Here is a 15,635-nt window from a genome sequence, read left to right on the forward strand (position 1 = left end):
GACCAGAAGTGAACCACACCGGCATGAACTCGGCCCATCAGGGCTGGAGCTATGGATAAGGGACTTCAGGTGATGCGCTGAGGCCGTCCCAATGGCATGCGGCACGCACCGGGATGATGCCGTTTCGATGCCTGGCCAAAGGTTGAAGTCCCAAGGCCCAGCCAAGTTGGCCACCAAGCACCGCCCCCAATTCCGTAGTAAAAAGGGATTCTCCGCCCGATCGCCGATTACAAAATCGGCATCGGGGAACGGAGAATATCATATAGGGTGTCCCTATATGCTGATGATTTGCTGCTTTGTGTTAGTGAGGAACTTTGTTTCTTTTCCAGGATACAAGTTGAATCTGGAAAAGAGCAAGTACTTCAGGTTAATCCCCTTTTCGCCTGGCCAGCTCTAGTTTCAGGTCTCTGGGTGGCCCATGATTGGGTCCGGCTCCATAAATTGAATTACACAAGTCGGATTTGTATGGTTAAATCCAACTTGGAAAAGTGGGTTAATCTTCCCCTGTCCTTGGTAGGTAGAGTCCAGTCTATTAGCGTTAATGTTCTCCCAAGGTTTGGTTTCTTTTCAATGTCTTCCTGTTTTTCTCCTCAAACCATTTTTGTCAGGATTAACAGGTTGATCTCATCTTTTATATGGGCAGGCAGGACCCCGCGGATCTGCACAGTAGTTCTTCAAAGGGATGTATAGTAGGAGGGGCCCAGCATTGCCAAATTTGCTTTTTTATTATTGGGCGGCCAATGCAGAGAAGATCCTGGGGTGGTGCAGTGTCCTGGGTTCCACATGGGGATGGATGGAGGCAAGGTCGTGTAGGAGATCCAGTCTTGGTGCACTGGTGATGGCATCGCTTTCCGATAAGTAATTCCTCGAACTCGGTGGTCATGTACACTTTAAGGATATGGAGACAATTCAGGCAGCATTTTAAGCTTGGATCCGTATCGAGGATGGCCACTATTTCTGCCAATCATCTATTTGAGCTGTCAAGAATAGACACCACCTTTGGGGTGTGGGGAGAGACAAGAGCTGGAGAGATTTGGGGATTTGTTTGTGGAGAGATAGTTTGCCAGCTTGGAAGAATTGTTGATAAAGTTTGGGCTTTCGGTACCAAACTCATTCAGGTACCTCCAGATAAGAAATTTTGTACGAGGGGCCTTTTCGACATTTGTCGTGGCATTGCTGACGTTCCTAACGGAGATGATCCTTTCGCTGGCAGAGTCGGAGGAGGGTAGCCCATCCAGCATTTACGGGCGGACGCTGTTGGAGGATTCGGACCCTGTGGATGAGGTGAAGGCGAAGTGGTAGAGGGAGTTGGGACCTATAATGTGCAGTGAGGCCCTTCGTAGGGTGAACTCCACATCTTCATGAGCACGGTTTGGTCTGAAACGAACTTGGGAATTAGGAGCAGAAATTCAGCCCTTCGAGCCTGCTCTGCCATTGAATCAGATCATCTTAAGATGATGCACATGACCAAAGCTAAGATGAGTGGCTTCTTTCCAGATGTAGAGTGGTGTTCCACATGCACATTTTCTGGTCTTGTCCCAAACTGGTAAGCTTTTGGGTCTCCTTCTTTAGCTTTCTTAAAATCAATCTGCAGCATTCTTCTTTTATTCGTTCATGGGATGTGGACGCTGCTGGCTGTGTCAGCATCTATTGTTTACTCAACCACACTGCTGTGGATCTGGAGTCATGTGTAGGCCAGACCAGGTAAGGACGACAGATCCTTTCCTAAATGACATTAGTGAACTAGGTGGATATTTAATGACAATTAACATTAGTCAATGGTCACCTTTTAGATGTTTAATTCCAGATTTTTATCAAATTAAAATTTCGCCATCTGCCATGGTGAGTATGACACTGGGTATCTGGATTACTAGTCCAGCAATAGTACCACTACACCACTTGTCCTCTGGTGGCCATTTTTGGGGTGTCAGACTTGCCGGGCTGCAAGCAGAAGTGAAGGCAGATGTCCTCGCCTTTGCCTCGTTTATTGCCCGGAGGTGTGTTCTGTTGGGGTGGAGGTCCTCTTGAGAAGATCAAGTATAACACGAGCAGGTGAGGAGGGACGGGAGGGGGTACTTCGGGATTGGGTAGTTGTATTTTTGGTATAGTACTGGATTGGGCTTTGTTGTATTGTAGTTGTTTCTTCTGTCATAATGAAAATCTTGTTTGAATAAAAATATATATTTTTTAAAGTATACAACGTCAGAAGATAGCAAATGAATGATTGATTGAGCACCTATAAAGAGACACTTATTGTCAGAGGTGGTGAGGGGCGATGAATGGATTTAGAACCTGCACATTTGTAAAGTTTCAATCTAAAGATGAATACAGACTTTATTTTGGCTTTGTATTTCACAGAGTGTCAGATGTTTAACATTATTAAGTAGTGTTTTGCGGCTCAATCCTCTATCACCACGGATCAGCTTCATTGTTTCTCTTTACACTGTCTCTATGGTTCGGGCCACATCTGAATATTCTTATGTGCAGTCTGACCATATGCTGTACAGTTTTGACATGCTAGATTTAAAAGGCTATCCATATCTTAGTAAAGAATACAATTTTACTTTTATAAACAATCCTTCACATCTTCCAAATGTCCCAAAGCAACTCGGCCAATGAATTATTTCGGAAACATAGCCACTTTTATTATGTAGGAAACACAGCAGAGATTTACACCTGGAAACATATAATAAATAGCAATGGAAGGACAAATCAATCTATTTTGCTTTGCTATTTGAGGAATAAATGTTGACCAAGGCACCAAGAAAAAAAGTCCTGTTCTTCTTTGACTGCCTTAATAGGCAAACATTCTGTTTAATCTCTTATCCAGAGGTAGTGCCTTTAACAATGCAGCACACCTTCAGTGTTATATTTGATGTGTCAATCTAGATAATATTCTAGAATTTTACAATGAGGCTTGAATATATGACCTTTTGATTCAGATTACTAGCAGGGTCAAGCTGATGGTACAGTATATTTTTCACTTTATTTCTGAGGCAGAATGTTGGTGCAGAATATTCATAAATAGTAAATAAGGTTTGTCGAAATTCAGCTAGTAATTTCCATTAACAACAATTTTTAAAGTAAAATGATCTAAATGAAACAGGCCTTAACCACAAATCAGTCAGCACATCAGTTTTCATTCTTGCAAGACTGATGGGAGTGGGGGAGGAAGAAGGGAAGAAAAATTATGGGTTGTGGAGACCAGAAATGTTGAGATTTATATGGCGTCTATCCATCCCTTTGTTGCAACCAAGGTGTACAGCTCGAATATTATATAGTGGCGACTAGGGGCTTTTCACAGTAACTTCATTGAAGCCTACTTGTGACAATAAGTGATTATTATTATAGTTTCATTTAACAAGGCTTCCACTCCACTTTATTTCTGTTGAATTTTTAATTTTAACTCACCCTGTCGAATCCAAGAAACAAATGGTGTTGGATCAGCATATGCCAAGCACTCCATAATAGCAGTTTGTCCAGATATAACAGTCACATTCTTTGGGTGGGCAATGATGACTACATCTCCGGGTATTGATTTAAATCCTAAGGAAAAAGATAGTTGGACACATGAAAAAACACACACAAAACAAGTACAAATTGTCCTTTAGGTAAAACAAATTAAGAACTTAATTAATTGATATACATACAGCGATCCCATCTCTTCCAAATATCGGTAAAAATGCAGGAACAACACTTCTATCAAAACTCCATACTGTTCATCATTTCAGGCATCACTTGCATCAGAAATATTAAAACTTGTTCAGCATTCTTGCAAGCATCATTCATAGATACTTAATCCTCGTGTGATTACATACCACTTCTGTTCTCCCTCGCACTACTTGCAAACACCTAGATCTGCTCCTACTCTAACACAAAAAAACTACGTGCATTATTTAAAATATATATATTTTATATCCCTGCAAGCATCAATTGCCTACTTTGCAGGTATCACTGAACCCATCTGAAAATCAACCAGGAAATTAAGCAGCAATTCCTATTGTCTGTCAGTAAAAAATCTTACAACACCAGGTTAAAGTCCAACAGGTTTGTTTCAAATCACTAGCTTTCAGAGCACTGCTCCTTCCTCAGGTGAATGAAGAGGTATGTTCCAGAAACATATATATATATATATATAGACAAAGTCAAAGATGCAAGACAAGATTTGAATGCGAGCATTTGCAGGTAATTAAGTCTTTACAGATCCAGAGATAGGGGTAACCCCAAGTTAAATTGTCTCAAGCCAGGACAGTAGGTAGGATTTTGCAAGCCCAGGCCAGATGGTGGGGGATGAATGTAATGCTACATGAATCCAAGGTCCTGGTTGAGGCCGTACTCAGGTGTGCGGAACTTGGCTATAAGTTTCTGCTCGGCGATTTTGCGTTGTCACGCGTCCTGAAGGCAGCCTTGGACAATGCTTATCCGAAGATCAGAGGCTGAATGCCTTTGACTGCTGAAGCGTTTCCCCAACTGGAAGGGAACATTCCTGCCTAGCAACTGTCGCGTGATGTCCGTTCATCCGTTGTCGCAGCGTCTGCATGGTCTCGCCAATGTACCACGCTTCAGGACATCAAAGACCAAAGAACAAAGAAAAGTACAGCACAGGAAAAGGCCCTTCGGCCTTCTCCCTTCTCCCGACTCAACATCCACCAATTCCTTTTCTTTGGTGAATACTGATGAAAACATCTTTTCCTGCAGCGTATGAGGTAGATAACATCGGCCGAGTCGCACGAGTATGTACTGCGTACCTGGTGGGGGTGGTGTTCTCACGTATAATGGTGGTACCCATGTCGATGATCTGGCACGTCTTGCAGAGATTGCCATGGCAGGGTTGTTGGTGTCGTGGTCGCTGTTCTGAAGGCTGGGTAGTTTGCTGCAAACAATGGTTTGTTTGAGGTTGCACGGTTGTTTGAAGGCAAGTAGTGGGGGTGTGGGGTTGACCTTGGCAAGATGCTCATCTTCATTGATGACGTGTTGAAGGCTGCAAAGAAGTTGCCTTCGTTTCTCCTCTCCGGGGAAGTACTGGATGACGATGGGTACTCTGTCGGTTGTGTCCCGTGTTTGTCTTCTGGGGAGGTGGGTGTGGTTTTTTGCTGTGGCGCGTTGGAACTGTCGATCGAAGAGTCGAGCACCATATCCCGTTCGTACGAGGGCATTTTTCAGCGTCTGTTAAACTGGGAAATTGCCATTTTCTGTTGCTAAATGCATTCGATTACTATCACCGCTTTGTAAAAATATGGCTTTCTGAAGAAATAAACTTTGACTTTATCAAAAAACTCATACGCTCTTATAGTTTGCTCCTGCTATTCCCTGGAACCCAACACTACAGCAAAGTAGAATGCAGAATGCATTCCACAACCTGCCTCCTCTCTCCTAGGAACAGAGACAGAAACATTCTTTTTTGTTCTGGAAAGGACTTAATGGGCACTTTCGTGCAGTGCAATTATTCTTCCCAACACAGTTCCTAAAAGACTACTTTCTTTGAAGCATCGGCAATTTTGGAAGTGGACATTTATGCCCAACCTATCAGCATTGTACACACCGTACATTCTTCCAAGTTATGACAAAGTATGAATGGAAATGATCATTCTCAGCTGAGAAGAGAGAACTTGCATCACCTCTCATTCACATGTAATTAATATTTTTCTGAGACCCGTTAAAACAGCTCCTGAGAAATGTCTTGCCTTTTTATTGAAAGCATTCAATGACAATAGACAAATGCTAATTGCTCCCTAAAAGCCTTAATTGTACATTTTGTATTATATTTGTATTATATTGTATTTTGTATTATATCCCGTACCAGCCTCCCCGAACAGGCGCCGGAATGTGGCGACTAGGGGCTTTGCACAGTGACTGCAGTGGCGGGTGACAGCAGAACTAGGGGGCATAGCCTCAAAATAAGGGGAAGTAGATTTAGGACTGAGTTTAGGAGGAACTTCTTCACCCAAAGGGTTGTGAATCTATGGAATTCCTTGCCCAGTGAAGCAGTTGAGGCTCCTTCATTACATGTTTTTAAGGTAAAGATAGATAGTTTTTTGAAGAATAAAGGGATTAAGGGTTATGGTGTTCGGGCCGGAAAGTGGAGCTGAGTCCACAAAAGATCAGCCATGATCTAATTGAATGGCGGAGCAGGCTCGAGGGGCCAGATGGCCTACTCCTGCTCCTAGTTCTTATGTTCTTAAGCCTACTTGTGACAATAAGCGATTTTCATTTCATTTCATTTCATGACACGGGGCAACCAACTTTGTTCACGAGCTTAATTTCTTAAAGGTCATTAATTGCTGTTATCACTGCTTTCAGTATAAATAGCTGACCACATGTTCTCAGTATAAATGGTTAAGAATGTGAACAAAGCCTTTCAATGTAAGTACACTGATTCACTGTAACTACAACAAAACAAGGTGCTAAGTATTGTTGCTACAACACCCTGGGCAGTGCATGGTCAATTCCATCCCACTTGATGCAGAGTAGCAACATGGTTGAAATAAATTATTTATTTTAAAATACCCGAGACCTTTGACTGCCCAATAACTACCATCACCAGATTTGTAAATTTAAATTTAATTTTTATTTACAGTAATTATAAGTAAATAGGCAGCAAACACAACTGGTTAACTACTATCTAATCGTTAACTTTGACTCACCCCAACCTCTACACAGACAAACAAACAGAAGGGAAAGAGGGGCATAAAATAATGATGAAAGTAAAAGGATAAGAGTCTTTGTTTCAGATGGATGTCTTCCAGTTATTTTCTTCTTCAGTCTAGACTTTAAGATGGATGTAATCTTGAATTTCAGCTTGTAATGGTTTTCACTCAGAAATAGCAGGCAGCCAGAATATGTGAGAGAGAGAGAGAGAGAGAGAGAGAGAGAGAGAGATCTTTTCTTCCACGGTCCAGAAGAATCTGCCTTCAGACAGTAGGTAAAAGAGCAGAGAGAGAGAGAGAGAGAGCTTCTTCTGCCTTGAGAGTCCGATAGTTTCTCCTGGGTTCTCTCTGTAAAACCCCACCTGAAAGGAATCAATTGCTGTTGATTGCCGGGCAGAATACTGCCCCTGGCAAATCAAAATGAACCCCTCCAATCTCTTGGGTGCCATAAAGTCTGGGTTCTTCTGCCCAAAATACAAAACTTAATAATGCAGTGTACTATTTCGACACTTGGTTTCTTACTTCTTTTGCTCGACTTAAAGGTATGTCTCCATTAACAGTCCATGAACCAAAAACGATGAAGACAAAATCAAAGAAATAGGAATTAAGGGAATCAACAGGAAGGATCCTCGCCTAACATGGTCAACTAGGAGTGTAACTCCACTCCCACTTGGTCTACATAGTTACTGTAAAGACACTGGAATGTGACAATTTCAGCTTACAAAATAAATATACTTCAACTTGGTAAATGTAATTTATGTAAAATCACTGGAATATATAACAACATTTTCAGTATAAATACAGCTCAACGTTAATACAAATATACTGGAAAATTACAGATGGGAAAAGATCTTACTGGCCCATCCAGTTTGGCCATTACAATTGTGGCATTTTGTGCAGAGACATGTGTTATGGGTGAAATTCTTTGAGAAGGGGATGGTAGCGGCATGTTTTAAAGCAGGGGTGCAGTGCCTTAGGAGAGGGAGAGGGAATCTTTTTACAACATCGGCTAGCATGGAAGCCAGTAATATAAGTTGGGTGGTCAGTTTAGTGGAACTAAAGTCAAGAGTGCAGGAGGTGGCTCTCTTGGACAAGATGAGCTGAGAGAGGGAGAGAGGGCGAAAGGACATGGGAGTGAAAAATTAAGAGAAATATGCAAGTTTAAGACTAGGTAGGGCAATCTGGGGAGATGTTTGGCTTGGCTGGCAAAGAAAATAAATAAATGCTACAGAGACAGCTGAATGGTTGGTTTTCATCTTCGTGACAAAGAATGCAATTAACTTCTCACACTGCTGGAAAAAGGCTTGGAGCAGCAGCAAACGGTGGGTTTGAAGAGATGACAAAAGAAGCCAGAGGTTAACTTGGCATTCCAGGATACTGCTGGTACATTGAGTAGTTTTAGTAGAGGAGAACAGGGTCTTTTGGTGTTTGATGTGATCCAGTTAGATCTGGTAATCAATAGTTAAACAAATTGTGCCAAATGGATATTTATAACCAAGTCTTTTAGTCTTGAGGGATTGAAGAAACACAAGTAACCACTGCATTAGAGCTATTTTTTTAAAACAAGGGAAATTTGACTGGTCACAGTATGCTTAGATGGGAAGTAATGGGTAGCGTAAAGTATGCCAAGTATAAAATTCTAAGTTATGCATTCGCCCCTTGCATGTTAACACACCTCTGTTTTTGTCTCATGTGGCCCTCTTGGCAATGCCAAATCAGTCATGTGTAGCTTTTCTTTTGAACACTTGCTCTGTAAACAATATTCTGGAATTATGTTCCTCGAGGTTCATCTGTTTAACCTAACCAATTCTAATAACATAGGCACATGAGAAAGGGTTAATTACTTCACAAAAAGATCAGTACTCCATCCTATCTAATTCATTGATGGCTGGTTGCTTTGTCCCGAGCTGGAAAATAATAAATTGGCACAATAGCACAACCCTTCATCTGCAACATCATATTTTCATATAAATATTCAGTCCTTGGTTTCTTTAGAAGCTAATGCGTTTTACTCTATGTGAAAGATATGGAAGAAAGAATTTATTCTATTACTATAATCGGGTTTCCTATTTCTAAAGACTATGAATAATACATATGTATACATGCTGTTAATACTCAGCAGCCAACAACACTTTTGCCCAGTAAGAGTATATTTATGCCAAACTGCCAATAATTAAAATATAAATTTAGCACTATATTATCACTCAATATCAACAGCCAATTATTCTAATAATGGAAAGCATCCAATAAAAAAATGGCCTTCTTCCAATACAAACAGGAAATCTGTTAACGGAGGAGAAATATATCTTTTCCCACCCCCCTCCCCACAAGGTTTATATTTCCAGCCTTTTCATAGAATTTACAGTGCAGAAGAAGGCCATTCAGCCCATCGAGTCTGCACCAGCTCTTGGAAAGAGCACCCTACCAAAGGTCAACAACTCCACCCTATCCCCATAACCCAGTAACCCCACCCAACACTAAGGGCAATTTTGGACACTAAGGGCAATTTATCATGGCCAATCCACCTAACCTGCACATCTTTGGACTGTGGGAGGAAACCGGAGCACCCGGAGGAAACCCATGCACACACGGGGAGGATGTGCAGACTTTTGTGTTGTATTGTGACAATATTCATCAATTTACTGTGCAACCGGAGATAAGTGGTAGAGAATATTGCTTTGCAACCTCTTCCTCATTCTCTCCATCGTGCCTTGCTTCTGGTTCTTTTTTTCCTACCATTGCCTAACTTAATATCTATTTAGTTCTTCCTAATTTATCTATTTTCCCTTCCCACCTAACTCACATTTTGTAGCTGCAGAGGTTGTAAAGTGCGATGAATCCAAACCCAGGCTCTGATCTGGTTACACGATAAACAGAGGTAGATATGACATTGCTATTTAAACTGGAACTGCAATTGAAGCCCAAGTGCAAGGAAGATTTCCTGCTGCCAACTTAGTTATAAATACAACTAAAATTAGCCACAATATCAGTGCCAACATTAATATTAAAAACGTAGTTAAAACTTTAAAAACAAAATATTAAATGCACAAAAACAAACTTCACATTTTTAATAGGAATACTTCACAACTGGGTAGCAGCCAGTTAATGCGAAATGTCAATAGAATGTATTGTTTTTCAAGCATGAAGAATTTTGCTATCAGCATGATACATTTCTATGGCTGTGTAACTAAATTAGTGCTATTACTTGAAGCACTTCGAGATAAAAGCCAATATTATTTGAAGTGGCAACTTAATCATCCATTTGGAAGATTTTATTTATTAGGCTCTGGGCAAAATTGGCAAGCTATTTACTACCCGTCTCTCGTTGCACCAAGGCACTGTGGTACTGGGAACAGGCTGATAAAACACATATGCCGGGAACAGAAACGGCCAAATGAGGCCCTAACTGGAATCGATACTAGTCGTCTGCCAGAGCTCTCAAGTCAACACGCAAACTCATTATCACAATATGAACTCTGCAATGATCCATTCACGTTTGCACAAATGAACAAGACCATGCTATGAATATGTAACTAACTTCCAGATACAAGTGATCAACTTAGTAGCAGGGAGGGAAATTTGCTACGGCTCTTCGGGAGGGGTTTAAATTAATTTGTCAAAAGGCTGGGAAAACGAGCTGTAGTCCAGAAGCCAGTGTTGAGAGTAGTGAGGTGCTGAGAAGGGTATCAAGGTCGCAGGAATGTACCGGCAGGCAGAAAGGTGGGTTGAAGTGTGTCTACTTCAATGCAAGGAGCATCCGGAATAAGGTAGGTGAACTTGGAGCGTGGATTGGTACTTGGGACTGCAATGTTGTGGCCATTATGGAGACATGGTTAGAACAGGGACAGGAATGGCTGTTGGAAGTTCCGGGGTACAGATGTTTCAGTAAGAGTCGGGAAGGTGGTAAAAGAGGTGGAGGAGTTGCATTGTAAATGAAGGATAGTTTAACGGCTGCAGAAAGGCAGTTCGAAGGGGATCTGCCTACTGAGGTAATATGGGTCAAAGTTAGAAATAGGAAAGGAGCGGTCACATTTTTAGGAGTTTTCTATAGGACCCCAAATAGTAATAGAGATGTGGAGGAAGAGATTGCAAAACAGATTATGGATGGGTGTGGAGGTTTCAGGGAAGTTGTCATGGGTGATTTTAACTTTCCAAATATTGATTGGAACCTCTATGGGTCGAACAGTTCGGATGGGGCAGTTTTTGTACAGTGTGTGCAGGAGGGTTTCCTGACACAATATGTGGATAGGCCGAGGACAGGCAGGGAGGAAACGGCCGTGTGAGAGAACCATGGTTCTCAAAAGAGGTTGAATGTCTTGTCAAGAGGAAAAAATTTTTCTACCAAAACGAATCACCTCGCACTTATCATTAAAGAATATGTAAGGATAAGAAAACAAGGTTCAGTTGTGTCGCTTGAGGGTTACAAGGTAGCATGGAATGAGCTAAAAAAAAGGGCTTAGGAGAGCTAGGAGGGAGCGTGAGAAGTCCTTGGTGGGTCGGATCAAGGAAAACCCCAAGGCTTTTTACTCTTATGTGAGAAATAAAAGACTGACCAGGTGAGGTTAGGGCCAGTCAAGGACAGTAGTGGAAACTTGTGCATGAAGTCAGAAGAAATAGGAGAGGCGTTGAATGAATACTTTTCTTCAGTGTTCACCAAGGAGAGGGGCCATGTTTTTGAGGATGAGTGTGTGATACAGGCGGGTAGGCTGGAGGAGGTAGATGTACTGAGGAAGGATGCATTAGCAATTTTGAAAAACCTGAGGGTCGACAAGTCCCCTGAGACAGATGGGATATATCCAAGGATTCTTTGGGAGGCAAGGATGAGATTGCAGAGCCTTTGGCTTTGATCTTTGGGTCCTCTCTGTCTACAGGGATAGTGCCAGAGGACTGGAGAGTGGTGAATGTTGGTCCTCTGTTCAAGAAAGGGAATTGGAATGACCCTGGTAATTATAGGCCAGTTAGTCTTACTTCGGTAGTGGGTAAGTTAATGGAAAAGGTCCTGAAGGATAGGATTTATGACCATTTGGAAAGATGCAGCTTTATCCGGGATAGTCAACACGGATTCGTGAAGGGTAAGTCTTGCCTCACAAATTTGATTGAATTATTTGAGGAGGTAACTAAGTGTGTAGATGAAGGTAAAGCAGTTGATGTTGTATACATGGATTTTAGTAAGGCGTTTGATAAGGTTCCCATGGTCGGCTCATGAAGAAAGTAAGGAGGTGTGGGATAGAGGGAAATGTGGCCAATTGGATAAGTAACTGGCTATCACATAGAAGACAGAGGGTGGTGGTGGATGGAAAATTTTCAGACTGGAGACCAGTTACCAGCGGTGGAACCACAGGGATCAGTGCTGGGTCCTCTGCTATTTGTGATTTTTATCAATGACTTGGAGGAGGGGGCTGAAGGGTGGGTCAGTAAATTTGCTGATGACACCAAGATTAGTGGATGAGGTGGAGGGCTGTTGTTGGATGAAAAGAGACATTGATAGGATGCAGAGCTGGGCCAAAAAATGGCAGATGGAGTTTAACCCTGATAAGTGTGAGGCGATTCGTTTTGGTAGAAAAAATTTGAATGCGGATTGCATGGTCAACGGCAGGGTTCTGAGGAATGTGGTGGAACAGAGAGATCTTGGGGTTCATGTCCACAGATCTCTGAAGGTTGCCACTCAAGTGGATAGAGCCGTGAAGAAGGCTTATATTGTGTTAACGTTTATTAACAGGGGACTTATAGTGTATTAGCGTTTATTAACAGGGGGCTTGAGTTTTTAAGAGCCGCGGGGTTATGCTGCAACTATACATGACCCTGGTGAGACCACATTTGGAGTATTGTGTGCAGTTCTGGTCACCTCATTATAGGAAGGATGTGGAAGCATTGGAAAGGGTGCAAAGGAGATTTACCAGGATCCTGCCTGGTTTGCAGGATAGATCTTATGAGGAAAGGATGAGGGAGCTGGGGCTTTTCTCTTTGGAGTGGAGGAGGATGAGAGGTGACTTAATATAGGTTTATAAGCTGATGAGGGGGAAAGATAGAGTGGACGTTCCGAGACTATTTCCTCGGGTGGATGTAGCTGTTACAAGGGGGCATAACTATAAGATTCAGGGTGGAGATATAGGAGGGATATCCGAGGTAGGTTCTTTACTCAGAGAGTGGTCAGGGTGTGGAATGGACTGCCTGCTGTGATAGTGGTGTCGGACACTTTAGGAACTTTCAAGCGGTTATTGGATAGGCACATGGAGCACACCAGAATGACAGGGAGTGGGATAGCTTGATCTTGGTTTCAGACAATGCTCGGCACAACATCGAGGGCCGAAGGGCCTGTTCTGTGCTGTACTGTTCTATGTTCTATGACAAACAAAGAAGCCGTTAGACTCCATAATGGGCTAATAGCTGGTCAGACCAAGAGTGTTTCAGAGGACAATCGATCTTGATTGAATCACCCTAGCTGAACAGGAGTATACTATCTATTCCTATTAATGAGGTTAAGTCTGGATGGGACACTAGAACTTAGGCCAGGTGTGGGCATATATCTACAACTCATGCCAGCAGAACCAGTATAAAAGAAGGAACATTGGTACAGATCTTCAGCAATAAGCTGGGAGTCCCCCAGGCATAACCATTGCAAGAGAAGGGACCCTGGGTTCTGAACGCAAAGAAAATATCCATATCGAGTGATCTTAGCTGGCCAGCTTCATTCACTCACTGCGGGTAATACCAGGAGTTCAGCTGAGTCTGAGACAAAATTTGTGAGTGAGATAATTGTGAATAAAATTGGGTTAAACTGTGAAGTTGTGTTTGTCCTTTGTTCATATCGCAAATAATAATAATCTTTACTGTCACAAGTAGGCTTACATTAACACTGCAATGGAGGTACTGTGAAAAGCCCAAAGTCGCCACATTCCGATGCCTGTTCGAGTACATGGAGGGAGAATTCAGAATGTCCAAATTACCTAACAGCACGTCTTTCGGCACTTGTGGAAGGAAACCGAAGCACCCAGAGGAAACCCACGCAGACACAGGGAGAACGTGCAGACTCCGCACAGACAGTGACCCAAGCCGGGAATCGAACCTGGGACCCTAGTGCTGTGAAGCAACAGTGCTAACAACTGTGCTACCCATAAAGGCACCTGGGCAAAATGTTTTAGTCATAAACTGGTCGAAGTGTATGATAATTTACAGACAACAGTAAGAGTCAATTATGGAGTGAGGGACTGTTGTCATACATAGGCTAGGCCAGTGGGAGTGGCAGGTTCCTTTTTCTCATGGACATTAATGATAATTTGGATTTTTGGGGCACAATTCACAGTTTATGTGAAGAAGTGACTGGTCATAGGTGAGTGGTGGGACTTGTGAGTACATAGTGTTAGGGTTAATTTGAATATTAATGTGCATATTGAACATACTCTTCGAAAGTCAACATGCCGTAAAGTTGCCTATTTGCGAAGTATAACTACCCGATGACTGCACTCGAACAGCACAAAAGGACAACATCAAAGAAGAGTGCTGGCACAAGAACAACATACAAGAGTCAACACTGTCAATAAAACATCACAGGCACAAATGACAGACTCTGACTCACTATGGGTAACACTGTAGAAGATCAACTAGTTTGTCTGGAAAATAAATATAAAATATTTATTTAAAGAAGTTCTGAACATTTAGAAATAGATTTCATCAACAAATCTGTCTTTTATTGTTGCATGTAACTGTCATTAATGGATAATATCCTTCCTACATAATTTAATTTTGCTTGCCAGAAACATGTAATTAGATCTGCAGTAGACAAGGAGGCATTTTGGGTGAATTCCCAATAGAGTCCATAAAATAAAGCAGATTTAGTCTATTGATCAATGACAACCTTTAGACTATAAACTGGTTCTAAATTTGCTTCAGGAAAATTAGGGCCACGAGTTACAGACTAGGGTTCCGCATAAAAACACATACAATGTGATCAGAGCAATCAATGTACTCGTACATATTTCAATTATTCATATGTTGCTGTGAGACCACACGCTAAATGCAAGCATAAATCTAGACAAAATTTCATCATAAACAATGTAGAGAGATAGTAATGGATCTGAAAATGGCATGAGGCATTTGACAGGGTGGACTAGTATGATATCCATCACGGCATAAGTTTAAGGGAATTATTATCACATTGTACATTGCTTTAGAAGTAATGGATATAGTTTCTCAAAACGTTTGCTTTGATAATTTTATTCTAACATTAGAGATTTGTACTCTATTTTGGTATAATTTGTTATAATATTGTTATGGAACTAAATTCTGTTTGCAGTGGTACACGGCCTTTGTGTTTGTTAGAATCTCTAGGGAGGACAGTGTTTAACAGAGTGAACGAAGGATTACTAAATCTTGTTCTCCAGTCAGGCAAGCAAGCAAAAAAGGTATGAGTGCGTAAACTACTAAAGAAAAGGTCTTGGTTCAGTGAATATTAGCTTGGGAGTTTAGCCCAGAATAGGCACAAAATTACATTTTGTTTTAAAGGGGGTTGGGGATAGAAAACAGCTGTGGTTCAAGGAAAATTGTATTCTGTTCATTCTTATATTTCAAGTTAAGATAAACCTGCTTGTTCATTGGAAATTTGCAAAATTTAACTGGAATACTTTAAAATCTGCCTTTGGAATAGGCAGAAAAATAGCACACTATGGCACATGTGATCAGAGCAATCTATGCACACAAGGGATCTATTATTATGATTTATATTGGGCTACATATTGGGCAGTAACGGTGCTCTCTCCAAACTGTAAACAGTGCAAGGTACAAGTGGAGGGCTTTCCTGAACCAGTTTTTTGGGGGGGATTTAAATAAAATAATTTAACATTAATTTCAAATTGAACTAGCTGAAACAGAAAGCAGTTTGGGCTGGGCCTCAACACCTCCAATATCACACATCAATTTCAACAGCTTAGATCAGTTACAAGAAGTTAACTTCAATTTTAGTCTTCTGTACCAATAGCCCAGAACTTCTGA

At 41.6% G+C, this 15,635-nt stretch overlaps 1 protein-coding gene across 2 annotated transcripts in view; it reads right to left on the reverse strand.

Moving 5' to 3' along the window:
* The window catches only part of igdcc4 (immunoglobulin superfamily, DCC subclass, member 4), a 229,898-nt gene that overhangs the window by 121,347 nt on the left and 92,916 nt on the right, over positions 1-15,635 (reverse strand). For both annotated transcript variants that reach the window (XM_038813330.1, XM_038813329.1), the window contains exon 5: positions 3,412-3,546. In XM_038813330.1, coding sequence (XP_038669258.1) covers positions 3,412-3,546 — 135 coding nt within the window. The remainder of the gene's footprint in view (positions 1-3,411; positions 3,547-15,635) is intronic.

Source organism: Scyliorhinus canicula, chromosome 12 (assembly GCF_902713615.1).
Source record: "Scyliorhinus canicula chromosome 12, sScyCan1.1, whole genome shotgun sequence".
NCBI classification, from domain to species: Eukaryota; Metazoa; Chordata; class Chondrichthyes; order Carcharhiniformes; family Scyliorhinidae; genus Scyliorhinus; species Scyliorhinus canicula.